Below are 15,512 nucleotides of genomic sequence, written 5' to 3'. Positions count from 1 at the left end.
AATCTGTAAAAATGGGTGTTCCCGCCCTATAAATTATTTTGCTGGGATGAAAGGCAAACAAGATTGGGGGAGCTTGCTTTTCTAAGAACAAATTAAGTGATAACAGCATAACAAGGTGTCAGCATTCACTAGTGCAAGGGGCATGTGTTTTCAACACTTTCTGCTTGGCTTGGTCAGAGGCTTCTGTAGCGAGTGGCATCACAGTGCCCTATTCATGCACATCAATTTCCTGTAAACATAACCATATACATGAAGGCTATAACACATTATTAAAACATACATGAGCGTTTTGTTACAGCATTGAATAATATTCACAAAAAATAGTTTATGCAATGTACTCCTTAAACAAATGGTTCGACAAGATTCTTGTGTGGAAGTGTTAGAATGTCAACTTGTTTTGAGTGAAAAGGATTATTTAATATTGTTGGCAATGTGTCCTCCGACCTTTCTTTCGCATAATTGGTTAGGGGAGAAGGAACTTCCCAAGGTGACTGGTGCCAGAACGGATATGTGGCTGTGGTTTTTTTAGACAAGTTTTTAAACCTAGCTCAACGAAAAGCTAGTTTTAAAAGCCCTTCCTTGCTGTGCATGTGCAATTTCATTGCAACGGTTTTTGCAGCTGCCAGCTGCTTGCGAGATGACCTGCCTGCTTGCATGACACTCATAATAGAAAAATGGGGTAGCGCATGTAAAGGACAGCTACATCGAAGCCGTGGCTGTCAGCTAGAGAATACCCTCGTTTGACAGCCATGACATCGCACGGGGTGTTTGCATAAGGAAGACTGAGTTGAAGTACGAAGAGTGATGGGCACTGAAAGCGATCGGTTTGCACTGTCATGTGATGCGTGCCCGAGTTTTCATAAGCTGGCGTCATTGTTAACCCTTTAAATGCCGGTCTATGAAGCAACATTTAAAAAAATTGAAATTCGTGTTGATAATTTCAATTTGGCTTATAAATTACCTCCGACAAAAAATATAGCCACATTCACAATGACTAAGCACGTTTTTGGCAATGTTCCATTTTTGGAACATTGGCGTTTTCAATACACAAAGCGCAAAAGTTCTCTGGTACAAGTTTTATTGGCTCCAAAGTGGAATTGCTTGCTCTTAGTAACCGAAGGCAAGGCATCTTTCTGAGATGACTGCGAACAGTATAAAGAGTGAAAAAAATTATCTAGAAAAATCATCCTCGCAGTAGGTCAGTCAGCATTTCACACACTGTGGTAGAATGTGAAGCACTTGCTGTGCAGCCGTTTTTGGCCCCCTTGGCACTGGTTAGTTTTTTGTTTTTTTTTAAACTGCGCATACCTTCCCTGCGTTGCTGGTACGAGGTAGCTGGTACCTCTGCCCCCTTTTGGAGTGCGTACATTGCAGTCATGTCAGCCAGTAAACCAAGGTATTCCGAAAAAAAATATTTTGCTGAACAACTCAAATGGACGCATGTTCGCAAGCTCAGTATCTCTCTCTAGCAACAGCTGAGGGTTCTGGCTGGCCAGTGGTTTATCGAATGTGACATGGTCGCCCCAGCCTGTTCCAAGGGTTTTGTTTTCCCGGTCATGGCTGAAGATTTGTGGCCTTTTTCTACTGTCAGTTGCCTTCCTGCTGGCATTTTTCGTCGTGGTTCAGGACTCAAACATTCAGTAGGCGACACGTCTTCACCGCTGCACTGCATAACTTCTGCACACCCGCAAATGTAATCGGGAACAACTTCAAAAAAGTCGTTTTCCTACACGTGCTCCTCGTCAGTGATGTTGCCATCTTCATCAGGCGGGAATTGGAATACAGATGCACCTTCGCGCTCATCGTGGGAAAGGCTGAACAAAAGGTTAATTGCAGCCTCCAAAGTCAGGAATCGTTGTGCCATAACCTATAAACGAAAATTTTGTTGTACAGAACTGTGGTAGCACAAAAGAACACTAGCTATAAAGTCGCTCCCCCCTTACATTCACGAGGACTGACCCGGCTATTTGCTGCAGTTGAATGGCACTCTTTCAACGTGCCAGAGAATCTCAAAATAATGCCAAGGAAAAGCGGGAAGGGTAGAATTTAAGCTTCTGCAAGTGTTAACTAGAGGGCACCACCAACACGTGAAAAATGAGAAGAAAAATTGACGCGAAGTGCGGTGGTCGGTCTCCGTGTTTCTGGCTCTATGAAACGCCAATGTTCCAAAAAAGGAACATTCGCACAAAACTCCCGAAACAGAAGCTAGAGTGTCTTTTTAATTTTTATATTACTCGCAGAGTAATCGCTAACTATCTGCCGATATTTTGGTTCTGCTTTGCACATTACACATTACATTTTCCAGCAAAATATCGCAACAATCATGTGGTGAAGAAACACAAAATATGCCTTTTCGTAAACATTTATTCAAAGCCTCTAAATGGGCTGTCAACAAAAATAAACATTGTGATGTTTTTCACAAACATCAGTGAGTATGCGAAAACAAAAATATGGAAATTCGGTATATTGGGAAGGAAATAGAAAATCAGGTTTTGTGTGTTCCAATTTTGTAACATTGGCAAGTAAAAGGTTAAGGAGTGAGAGGGAGCCGTGGGGCTTTACATTTAAACCCCACTGATTAGCTATTTAAAGCATGTAGTGTTTTTGATAACCAGGCTGAGCATCAACAGCAGTGGGGGATGCCTACACACATAGCCGATGTCTACTTGTATTTTGTTAGCAAAGATTACAACCTGTAAGCAAAAAGCTGAATTTTCTTTTACAACAGCATGTAGTAGGAAATGTGGAAGCGTTTACTCAGCATATGTAAATCATTGTACTTGGAAATAAGGAATGTATAGATGTCGGGTGTTGCCTGAAGCAGCTGTTGGGGTAACCTCGACAACGCCCTGAAGCGTTTACTCGGCAAATGTAAATCATTGTGCTTGGAAATGAGGAATGTGTAGGTGTCGGGTGTTGCCTGAAGCAGCTGTTGGGGTAACCTCGACAACGCCCCGAAGCTGTGCGCTTTAGTGAGAGGGTATGTAGTTCAGAGCTTGCTAGGTCAATGCTGCCATTTTTTTTGTTGTGTAGACCTGCACAGTAAAACTGGATGACAACTGAATGTGTCATTCACTCTTAGTGTCATCAGATTTGGCATGTGCACAGGGTAAGTCTATTATCCGCAAATGTCCGCCTAGGTAATGAAATACTAAAAGAGGGAAATGTATATATTTTGGGCAAGTTATCACTGCCAATCTGAACCATGAGAAGGAAATAGGGTTTAGAATTACTGTAGGCTGGCTACCATTTGACAAGCACTTTGAGTAGTGATGATAGGCTGTCACATAAAACAAAAGGTATATAACCGATGTGTACTTCCAGTGATGGCTTAAAGGGCAGAAAATTGGGGACTTGCAAAGCACCTTGAAAGAAAACATTGCCCAGCCCAATGAGCCATGGAAACATGATAGGCAACCAGTGTCAAGAATTAGGGAACAAGCTCTTGTGGAAGACATCTTAGCTCAAATTCAGAGGAAGTGGAGGGGGCCAGGCATGTAATGAGAACTGACAACTGGTGGACTACCAGGGTAGCATAATGAGATGGGACCAGAAGTATTAAAGGAGCACTGACATGGAATTTCAGTGTTGGTGTTCTTTTGTAGCTGCCGTGGGTGCCTAGCAGCCCAGTAATCATGGAATGGCACATTAGATGCTCGAGCGCAGCGTAAATAATTTACAGCCTCGTTTATTCGTGTCAGTTTCGGTTTTGACCAAACGAAGACCGAGGCGGCCACCATGACAGGAGGGCGCTCATGACATCACTGTTCTTGTGGCATTATGGCCGGTCTGTATTCGTACGCGCGCGCGTCCAGACTGGCTGTAGTCACACGCGCCCGGGCAGCATGTCAGTCTCAAAACTGACATGATGCCCAAGGCAGAACAGTGCACGCCAACAGCAGCCATTGTGTTGGTTACGTATGGGAGCCCTGACATCTGAAATTGGAGTGAGGCACTCATTGCGTCATGCTGATGCCGATGTCGAAAGAATATCTGTTTTGAGCTTTCTCGTGCATGCAAAGATTAAAATTGATTTAAGATACGTTATACTGAACACTTGCAGTTGAAACTTCCTGGGAGATATCTCCATATACAAAGGAAGCTTTTTACATAGTTCTCAGCTTTGAAATTTCGTGTCAGTACTCCTTTAGTGGAGGGATGACACAAGGAAATTTGGCGCCAGAAAATGTATTTGAACGGCGCAGGGTAGGTGCAGCCTAGGAAAAATTACACTAAAAGGTTGATATTGCATTTCATGAAAATTTCAAACATTTTAAGAATTTCCAGCAACATCTCTGTTGGTGTCTAAGGTTTCTAAAATATATTCATGGGAGTGCCGCAGATGAAAGTGCTGCCTTTGGGTGGTAATGCGCAAGCCCCCTAACAATTGTCATGCCCAATACTGCTCATGTCATTGAGTGACAATGTATGGCACAAATGGCCTAAATAATGTAATTTGTTGCTTCACTACCATTCAGAGTCGGCGTGGCGTGGAGTAGTGGCACAGTAACTTGCCTGGCACAGTGCGCCAGGGGGGGGGGGTTCAGTACCTGCCCCTGGCACGGCTTCTTTCTAGTTGAGTGACATAATTGCAGCTGTTGCCATTCCCACCGTGATGTGGTGTGTCTATTCCAAGGATGGCTGGGTAGCGCGGTGGGATCGCAGTAATGAACCTAGTAACACTGTAGCATTAGAAAGTGGCCGCTAAGCTCTCATTTTCTTCAAGCCTGGCAGCACTGATGGTGGTCCTGCTGCCATTGGAAGGAAGTGCTCTGTGGTTGGCTTGATGCAGGAGATACGTCATGAATAGCCCGCTCTGCATTGTCTCGCTCTTTATAGTGGTTATCAGGAACCTTCGTTGCTGCAACTGGTACTGAATTGCCTAATTTGCCTGGTGCTATTCTGTTCAAAATGATGCTTCCGTGGCTGTGGAAGATTGTGAGGGATTGATGACATTTTAAGGTTCTATAAAGCATATCAGAATGCACGGGTTTGTCTGCCTGCTACTCAATTCTCTAAACTTGTGACAGTATTGCTGCACACTGCAACATGGGAACTAGTTTTACATGGTTGCTCTTGTAGTCCGCAATAATTTTCACTTCGTGATTTTTGTGTGTGTGCATGCTTATTTCAGAAATTCTTAAAAAGCATTTGTATATTGTACTTATTGCGAGCTGATGGTATTGGCATTCTCACCCTTTCGAAAGCACAGTGTAGCACCGAAAGCATGGGAACAAATGAGTGCCTGTTAAGTGTTTGGTGTATTTGTTTTATCTTCCATGGGTTCTCGTTTTTTAGCACCACAATGTTTTACTAATTGTTTGGAGCCTGAGAATTGTAGATTGCTGATGCTAAACTGCAGAAACTCTGCCACAGAAAACTGCTGCATTGAAGTGGCAGCAAAAGGAGGTCCTTTATTTAGTCAAGTTAAAATACTGCATAATTATGCACGTTTCTGTAGTTTGCTTCTCATTCTTTACAAAGAAAAGCAAACCTCCAGGTTAGTGAGGAATGCCTAATAAGGGCAAATTTGATCATACCTTACCTTTTGAAGGTTTCAGCCCAATCCTGAAAATGTTACTACAGTCAAAACTCGATCTAAGGAAACCCGATTTTGCAAGTTTGCCGATCTAACAAACCGATTCCCCCGCAGGTGCCTATATGGCTCAATGCTTTTATGAACTCAAATTAACGAAATAGATTCGGTGTCGTTCCCGATTTAACAAAGTATTTAGCAAGAAGAAATTGTGCACAGTTCCTGGGAACAGTTTCGTCGGCTGAATGAGTTGGCAGTAGACCTGAGCTTCCGTGACTGCCTGAGTGCCGACGCTGATGCAGATGCCGACACGACGGAGGTTTTGAATGATTAAAAAATCGTAGTTACTTTCCGGCGCACAAGAGGTGTCAAGGAGGCTGATGACCCAAAAACTGCTGAAGCTCCTGTGCCCGCTCCAGGCTAGGTGATGAACGCTACTGACTTCCTCAGGCGCTTTGCTGGGGATCCTCTTGAAGGAACTGAGGACATTTTGAACGCGCTTATGTGCTACAAAAAGTCTGTCTGCCTAATGCTAATGAAGCGCACAGAAGCGACAATCGCAGGCTTTTTTTGCCAGAAAATAAATTTGTTTCCCGCTGTGAACCCCAAGTGTTTATTGTGATTGTTTTCATCATGGAATTGAAGCATTGCTAATTTATCGGCAGGCAAGCACCGTGGCTGCCGCTATTACGATGTCATGGTAGTTGCTGGGATGCGCCTCCCTTTGGACGTCGAATTTATGGAATAAACTGCTTCTAAAATGACAGTCCCGATTTTACGAAGTTCTCGGTTTAACGAAATAATTCACGGTCCCTATTGACTTTATTAGATCGGGTTGTAGCTGTATATGCAGAGCCTGCTTTTTTTTTGCACACGTTTTTTTTTTTTTTATAATCGAGGGAGTTGGTGACTTGCATGTTCATTATTTGTCTATTTTTTTGCACTCATTCAGGGAGGTGGTGACTGTGCAGAGTTCAAAACGAAGCCCACAGATGCTGAAGCCAACAGCTCGTCAGAAAACCAAAAGACTGTGGCATGTGCTGGTGGTGCACCTTCTTGCAGCACACCTGTAACAGTGGAGACAGAAGATGCTCAGTGTCTTTCTAAAACAGACATTGACCCTTTCATTGACTCCCCAGAGTCGTCGGATGCAGCATCCAAAAATGAGGAAAGGGAAGAAGTCAAGGCGGAAGATGCTGAAGGTCTTTCCAAAACAAAAGATCCTTTCATTGAATCCCCAGAGTTTGTGGACCCAGCATCCAAAGATCCCAAGGAAAGGAAAGATGTCAAGGATAGGGGATCAGGCGAAGAAAAGTCTGAAAATGAGTCTGGAAATGACAAAGCTAGCCCTACCTCTGATCCAGAAAAAGAAGAAGCAGTACTGGTTAGAGAAGTGGCAGAGACATCTGCTTTGCATGCTCCTGCTGGAGGGGCAAGTTGCGAGCAGGGCAAGGAAGAGCCTGGCCTGGTTAAACCGGTGATTGATTCAGTCACTGACAGTTCCAGACTGGATGATGACACCGGTGAAGATTCTGACCATTTTGAGGATGCTCCTACTGGTCCTGACAAAGATGACTATGAAGGTGACAACGCAAACTCTGTCTCCAGCCCGCTAAGCAAAGAAGCCACACAGCATGACGAGGTGACTGGGGATTCTGGACAGCAGAAATATGAAGATGCGTGCTTTGAACTGGACAAAGACAAGTTAAAAGGGGATGAGGCCAAGCCTTCTGCATGTCCGGTTGAGGAAGAACAAGTGCCAGATAGTTTGCCCGCTGATTCTCCTCCTCAGCATGAGGACACTTCTTTTCATGGGCCAGATGTGGACCCTCCAGTTGTAGCTCAGGTTGAGAAGATACCTGCTGTGCCTGTCGATGAGGTGGACAGTACAACTTCCGGGGAACAACTGCCTGATGGTAACCCGGACGAGACGCCTGTTGTGCCTGTTGCTTCACCTAACGGCAAAGGCCAGGTGGGGGAGGGCACACATGTCAACTCAAGCTGCAGTCCTCCACAGGATGTTCAAGGCAAAAGTTGGGCGGTAAGTAGCGGTCACAGATTTTATTCTATTTGCATGTTAAAGCCACGTATAAGTCTGCCCTTTTTTCTGCAATTGAGGGGTCCTCGTATGGTTAGCTACTCTTTGTTGTTCAGAAGTTTATCGAATCGCTTTGGTAGTTTAAACTAAAACAAAGCACCACTGAAGTGAAAGCTCCACTAATTGCAGTCACCCTAGGTCAACTGCATTTGGGGGCTAATAATCTGCCTCATGGCTGGGCTTCAGTTAGAAAGTTTGCAAGGACAGTATTCTTGTGACTATGAACTCAGTACTGTGTACAAGGGTTGCACACTTATCTGGACGAGTATTGCACCAGGTATTGCAAATACAAACTTGTTGGTGTTTGGGGTCGTTACGGGGTCTATTGGCTAAGGTCCCATATTGTCTCCGGCTTTCTTTTTGTTCCTTGATGTTCAAGCACGACACTGCAAAAACTTCCACCAAAGTTTTTATAAACTTGAAAAGGTGTAGTGTTAAAATGTGTCACAATTTCAACCACTTCTGCCAGTGGTGGCGATAACTGTCTTCACGTTTTTGCTTTTTTCTACCTTATTTCAGAAAGCTATGTGTAAAAGTGGTACATTTATGTTCTCGGTGAGCTAATCTCTCGATCTAGAGCAATATATATGTTGTCTTCAGTGTCCCTTTAACTCTTGCATTGCATTTTATTTGGTAGGGCAGGCACTGTGGACAAAAAAAAATGGTGTAACTGCTCCTTTAAGAGAAACACTACCCTCTCTGCACTACTTATAAATGGGACTGTTTGGCAGTAGTACTCCAAAGTTGTGCAGTGTGGCATTAGGTAAACTTTTAATCAAATATCTGGGGGAAGGTTGGGTGGCAAGGAAAAACCATGCTGTCTTTGTAGGAAATAAAGCGTGCCCACCATTTTCCTCGCATACGTCTTCACTTGGGGTTCTTGACTCGCATAATTTCACCAATGGTCGGACTGTTTAAATTAGGTGGAATTAAGTGGAAACTCAAATCAACCAAGATCAAAATGCATACCTTGGTACCCTAGCAGGGCTCCAAAGTTTAAATAAAATGGTAAAATGTAATTAGGTAAGGTTGAGAACAGAATCTTTTGTAGAGGGTGCGCGAGGTATTTGATAACAGAACAATGGCGTCAGGCACAAGAGAATATCTCCAGCAAAATCAGACATATTTTCACCAAACTTTGCAAAGTACTTCTATTATAATTTAATTCCATAACTACTCAATGAATCCGCCATCGGAAGCATTAAGTGATTCGATTCGGCTTCGCAAGCAGCTGCGTGCACGGATCTGGTGCTCCTTAGAGATATTGGCCATTGAGTTAGAAATGGCGGCCCTCAGCCAGTATTTTGTATTATGCGGTCCTTTGTTGGCCTCTCTCTCAATGACGCCCCAGAAGTTTTAAAAAGGATTGAAATCTGGAGAGCTAGGAGGCCACAAGTTAGTGACGGGGTCGCAGACATTGTTGGCTGGGCATTATTGGATGACGCAGGCGGTGTGGGCAGGAGCCGAATCTTGCTGAAAGACATATCATCTTTCTTTTGAAACGCTCTCTGTCCGTAGCTTTACAACGGTAGCAAGCACATCCACATAACTGGCAGCATTAACGCGGAGTCCTCCAAAAAAGTGTGCCAGCATGCCGTCACCCTCATTGCGGACAACGGATAGCACCACCGCCAGAGAAAATAAGCAAGTCTGACGATGTCTGACCGCTGACTGTGCTTTTTACTTTTCGCTACACCTGCCATGTCACTGCCACAGCACACCACCTCCATCTGCCCTTTGTAAACTAACGACTTCGCTCTTTTCAGAAAGGTAGCAATTTCCAAGTCGCTGTGGTGCTCGAGGGCGACGAGGACTGCATGGCGTTTTATTTCCTGCTTCAACTTGTGCACTTCCGTCTCTGAGCAAACTGCGCAGCATGAAGCATAATGTGTCGACGAATAAGAAGCCGTACGCCTAAACATATACACCATTTTCCATAAGCAGCCGGGAAAGTAGGAAAATACTCTCAAACCAGTTCTCTCGGCGGCCGACCAGTGTTGCCTGAGCGCGCTGGGCTGCTAACATCGCTTGGCGCGGTGTGCTCCGCTGCGAAGTTCAGGAGTGTTTCGCACCGTGTGCTTAGTTTTTGTGGACCTTTCAACTGTTTTAGCCAATGCTGCGATGCCGTCCAAGGCGCAAACAGTCGCTGACAGAAACAGTCGCTGACAGCACGCATGTGCACGACACTGCCTAGCTGGAGAAAATGCAGTGCGGTTGCGGCGTGTTTTTGCGGCATCGCTTCCCAACGCACACCGAGTTGAGATATCGGTGGATTCCGTTGATAAATCGCAACGACTTTGTACCAACGACCAACTCAAGGGTTTGTTGGGTGCACTTGGACGGCAAACAGACGGAGCAAAATCCATGTATCACACGCAAAGCTGCGGCAGGGAACGGAACCCACTGAAATGTTAGAAGCAACTTTATCCTTTACAATACAGCATTGATTGGTTGGTTGGTTGATTGATTGATTGATTCATTCATTCATTATGGTGTTTAACGCCCCGACGCTTCATGGGTGATGAGGCGCGCCGTAGTGGAGGGCTGCGGGTTAATTTTGACCACTTGGGGATCTTTCACGAGCGCCGATACAATACAACATTACAATAACTTCTGGTTACTTGTAGTAAATTTAAAATACCATATATTGTTTGGTCATTACAACCGATTGGCCTTAAACAATCCCCCTTTTCATCTAATCTAACCTTTAAAATCACGGCGTTTTGTTTACTTTTTTTCAGGCCAACGCATTACACTGCCAAACGATATGAAAGGATTACTTTCTCCATCGCACACTGCTGGTCGATAGCAGGATAAGCAGGCAGCCAAATGTGCAAACGCAGCTCGAGATACGCGTGAACGCTGCATTTGGAAAATAGCTCAACCTGTTCACAACGCGGTCAAAGGAAAAGCTTCTAATCCTTTTGCGTTGCCACGGAATCTAACGTATTACAATTACAAAACAGTTACTGCTGGTCGCGTAAAGCATTTGTGGTGCAAGCAGCGGTTTCACAAAGGTGGGCTCCGAGCGACAGGCCACATGCGCTGCGCAGAGTTACGTCAATCATGATCACGATCATGATCAACCAATATCAACTCGCCCGAACGTCAACCCTTTTGCTCAACCTTCGAATAGTAATTTGACTGGTTCTGCGGTCGTGTTATTTTTCCGCCCAGGTAATTTCGTTTCGTCAGTAACCGTCATAAGTCTAGTTAAGAAAGATTATATTGCATTGCAATGTCAACAGCGTAGCCATCGCCTCGTCGAAAGTCCATCGCGAGCACGGATCGTCGTGACCCACATATGCTGTGCGCGCTCCGCATTCGACGTCCGCGCTTCCCTAAACATGACTAATCGGTGAACATAACAAGCACGGTGGCATTGAAAACACGTATTTACTCCACGATATGGATTTCTATGTCAGTCGGTGCCATACCGGTTCGTTTGCATCGCGGAACTGCGGAGCACCACCGGCACCATCACCACACTGCTACTGCTGCTCGCAACAGCCGGGGTCGGAATTTCCTGCTCTGGCAGCAAATTAGGACCTAAAATCCGTCCGCAGATGATGAAAACAAAACAGAACACACACACACAAGCACTGCAACCGCTAACTTAACGCCAAACCACTACGGTTCACTCGGTAATGCACGGATACCGAGCAGACGCACGCAAAGAACGGCGCACTTAACAGCCCAGCGCGGAGGTTTCGGCGGTCGCTTCATAGACGGCGCTAGCGTCTGGTCAGAAAAAGCAAATGGCGGCGCCCATCTCTAGCAAGGAAAATGGTGTATATGACGAGCCTGCTGGTGTTTATGTCGATAGGGAATAGCATCCTCAAATACCTCGCGTACCCGACCCGGTATGTGTAACAAATGAGTGGTAATAAAGCTTAGACCTCAATCGGTTTTGGCCGAGCCGTCATAATGGGTTTGCTGTACACACCAGGCAGTTGTTCCTAAAACCTTGACTGCTAATTCCAAGCCATTCGCTATTAAATGTCAAAAATTCGCCCCTCAAGGAAGGACATAGGGGGGTACAGGAAAGGACCTGCACTCTTGTAGCCACTGATATCCAAAATTTCTCCTTCAAAAATATGCATATGTGACAAAGATCCATTCTTCTACTGCGGTGGCAATTGTTGAGGGGCTTTTTTTTTTTTCTTATTAGAGTGTTCAGCCTCCGACAAATCTTGGGGTGGTGGTATCTATTTGCGCTAGTCTGGTTTTCACGCTTCAGTAATGGTCGGTCAGTCAGATGTGAAATAGTTGGCATTGACAGTCATCAACACCGGGCTATGAAATGATGGTAGTGGTAGGCTGTGCAATAACGTGTGCCACCACCTCGGGGTTTTAAGTGTGTGCTGAAACCTTGCACATACATACAAGCATTTTTTGCCCCCATCAGAAATGTGGCCTGCATGTCGGGGAGTTTAATCTGCTGCCTCACATGCAGCAATTTAACACCATTGCTAGTACATGTCCGCGGTGGCTCGTAATAACTAAATGGTTGCGAGTTGAAGACGTGGATTGAGAGAAATTTACACATGTCCCGGCTTTTGTACCGTGCGAAATTGAAGTGTTGACATAGATGAAACCAGCAACATAAACACAGCGCACATTCTGACTGCCACACATCTATATACCGATTAAAAAAAAATCAGCGAAACTGAAATCGAGAGAGGCAGTAGAGCACAACAAACAGTGCTGTCCACCGTCTTTCTGCTGCTCTTCTCAAGTTTGTGCAGCTTTGTTAGTACTGAAAGTTCCTGTAAAGGCATTCAGCAAGGCGAGGCATCGATGTCAAGAGCAAAGCAATGCATGAACTCTGCCGGAGTATCTTACTGCAGAAGCCAGGAGACCCATGCATAGCAGAAGACATTTTTCAAGATATTTTTATTCTACAATAAATTTGCATTCGCAGTGGTTCCATCTAAGGCTGCTGGTCACAAAGTCACAGGTTTGTTTCCTGGCCACAGATTTTAAGGGGAAATACTGTGTGTGACATCTTGATACTCAAACCTTAGCTCTCCACCACATTTAAGCACTTTGCCGTCAGCCTAAACATTCTTTTCATCTGAAAATCTTGTGATAAACCAAAACTGAATTTCCACCCTGCTTTTCATGCTTTCACAGGATGCACCTTGTGTAATCATTACATAATCTTTTTACGAGATGGAGGTTAGAATGCACAGGCCATGATCCGAGAAGGTTTTCTGACTGAGTTCTCTCCTCTTTACAAGATCATTGCCGTGGCTGTGTATTGTGCATGATGTTTTCTGATCTGCCATGCATTGCAGATAAAGAAAGCTGCAGACATGATAAATCGTAAAAATAATTGGTTGTGTGGGTTCAGACTGCACAAAGCAGCCATGTGGGATTTCACTAATCCACTTCAATATACCAGGTACATGTCCCAAATTAGCCGTACTTGAGTGTGTGTGGTTCAAATTTTCAGCAGAGCCAATGTATTTTTGTAAGGTCTGACTATATTATGAGCAGACATGACTACGTTATGACAAAACAGTCATAGTGGTAATGTTAAAGCTGCCTTTTGCACGGCAGAGAACTGGGGCTACCGAATAAAGCTTTCTTTATTTGGCAGCTCTACGATGAGCTGGCTCGTGTTTTGTGCATCCTCTTTATTTTTATTTGAATTTCATTGTATACATCACAAATTTTCATTTACAAGCACAGGTTCCATGCGGTGCTTACACCATTTTCCCTCATATATACTACAAACATAAAATCAGCTTGAAGCTTTTGTTTTTGAAGCACTGAAATTTGTTGCTTGCATGGTTGGTAATCTCGATGGCTGAAACTGCTGTTTTTCAGCCTGTAGCAAGCATAGTTTGCGATGTTTTCGTGGCTGTATCGGCATGTGAAACAGGCTTGATAATACACTGCAAATCAACTGCTGCGCTTTTTTTTTTTTTTTTTTTTTTTTGCTGCGGGAAATACCTGGGCCCTTGCTTTGGCTGCCACTATTTCTGGGATGTGTACTCATTTACTGATTTCTCTACCCAAGTGGTGGAGCTCTGCTGGAGTAAGCTGAACTCCTGCTTTCCAGGACGATGAGCCGCTGGCGGCTGAGCCCAGTGGGCAGAAAGACGAAGCCATCCCTGATCTGGAGGGTGGCCATGAGGCCACAGGTCTTCCCTCAAGCCCCGGTCACCCGGGCGACGGGTCAGAGGAAGAAGCTGGGGAGGAGCTAGAGCTTCATGCAACGCAGCTGGATGAGTTGGACTATGACAGTGGCATCATGGAAAGCGGCACCACTGGCCCTGGGGAGGAGGTGGAAGAGGAGGAGGAAGAGGATTGCATCGAGGGGGAGCGCCAGCAAGGGGACGGCGAGGTAGGGCTCTGCCGTGAATGCGTTTGCTCTCCAACCTTTAGCTGGACTAGAATCTGGGCTTGTGAGACGTCGTGTTCCTGCCATTCATGGTCGTTGCTTTCGTGTTCTGCCAGGGACGTGGGCCAGGAATGCAAATAGTCAACGGCATGTGCTTTTGCGTTGGTATGAGGCAGATGTGGCGTGCACTGCATGACACATTTCAGGAGTGTACCTGTTGCTCGTTTTTCCCTAAAGTGAAAGCCCTTTGTTGGACATCATTGCAGATTTCAGCTTGCAGTGTTGCGGACACTATGGCAACCAGGTCCTGCTCTGAAATATGGGCTGCTCTAGCAAGGGAAATGTTGCCATGGCAACCACTAATGTTTTTCGCACTGTTCCGTGATGCGTTTAGGCTGCCTTATCAGCAGTGACAGGAGGCCTCTGTAAGATGGCACAGGGCAAACGGGGGGGGGCGCAGTCAGCCAGTATGCATCCATATTTCGACAGTTTGTCTGTCTGGTGACTAGGAAGAGTACGACGAGGCAGCTTAAAGGGGCCATGCAGACAAAATGCAAGTTTGGTTCATTCAAAAGATTGCCTTGTTAGAAAAATACTCACGCCACTATTGATGCAAACTTCACTCAAATAAGCTATATAATTAGGAAAAGAGAGGAGGATGGCCATGCGACCCACTAGCTCAATTCCTGCACTAGAACCTGTGACGTATTATGGGCAGCTGTGGGATTGGCTGAGGCCAGCGAAAAAACAAAAAAGTTAGGCAGGGCTTATAAGCTTGCAGAACAAGTTATTTTCACTTAATTGTAATGCATATTCATTTTATAGCAGTAATAATGGTGGTTTAAACAATGGAAATTACGAAAGTACACGCAATCACAGAAGCACCACTGCGTACTGCTGTTGGTACTGTGCACACTATGCTTGTTATAGCTGCAGAGCTGTCCGGCAGTTTATGGTTGTCTCACACGACACTGCCCGATTGGCGTAGCGAGTCTTACGTGACCCTGTTTGTCGCGCTGTGCGCGACAAACAGGGACAAACAGGATCACGACAAGCCAGGTGCAAATACAGTAAAAAACAAAGTGAAGGTGGACAGCGGTCCGCCGCACTATGGTGGCGCCATCTTGGACTAACAGTAAACAAGGCGTTCCGCAGTCTGCTGCAGACTAAACAGCGTACTAATGTTCTCTTGAAGATCTGGCCTGGTTACGTCATCGCAAACATCACGAAACATGATTTGGCGGGTGAATCGAAATTTTAACTTAAATTTATTAATTTCTCAGTGAATGAAGCATCGTTTGCTGCTGGACAAGCACAGGGGCCACTAAGACACCAAATCTTTCAAATAGAGCAAACTTGTATTTTGTCCGCATGGCCCATTTAGACAACAGACGAATTTAGGCGCCTAGACGAATGTGGTGGCGCTTCAGTGTGCTGAATTGGCTGATGTCGATGGGTGAGGAAATGTAGTGCTGATGAGTGCCTTCGCCATAAGTGCATGGAGTAGCATAGATAGGCGAGCAGAT

At 45.1% G+C, this 15,512-nt stretch overlaps 1 protein-coding gene across 4 annotated transcripts in view; it reads left to right on the top strand.

Annotated features, from left to right (window-relative positions):
* Nucleotides 1–15,512, top strand: part of LOC144155827 (uncharacterized) — a 126,361-nt gene that overhangs the window by 3,560 nt on the left and 107,289 nt on the right. For all 4 annotated transcript variants that reach the window (XR_013319650.1, XM_077687499.1, XM_077687498.1 and 1 more), the window contains exons 2-3: nucleotides 6,489–7,577; nucleotides 13,705–13,989. Coding sequence is in view for 3 of the 4 variants with exons in the window: in XM_077687499.1 (XP_077543625.1) it covers nucleotides 6,489–7,577; nucleotides 13,705–13,989 (1,374 nt within the window). In the remaining variant the exon portion in view is untranslated. The remainder of the gene's footprint in view (nucleotides 1–6,488; nucleotides 7,578–13,704; nucleotides 13,990–15,512) is intronic.

The sequence above is a fragment of the Haemaphysalis longicornis genome, unplaced genomic scaffold, assembly GCF_048455015.1.
Source record: "Haemaphysalis longicornis isolate Haplotype H1 unplaced genomic scaffold, Haemaphysalis longicornis Haplotype H1 scaffold_1, whole genome shotgun sequence".
Lineage (NCBI taxonomy): Eukaryota > Metazoa > Arthropoda > Arachnida > Ixodida > Ixodidae > Haemaphysalis > Haemaphysalis longicornis.
This window is presented reverse-complemented; position numbering and strand designations above follow the sequence as displayed.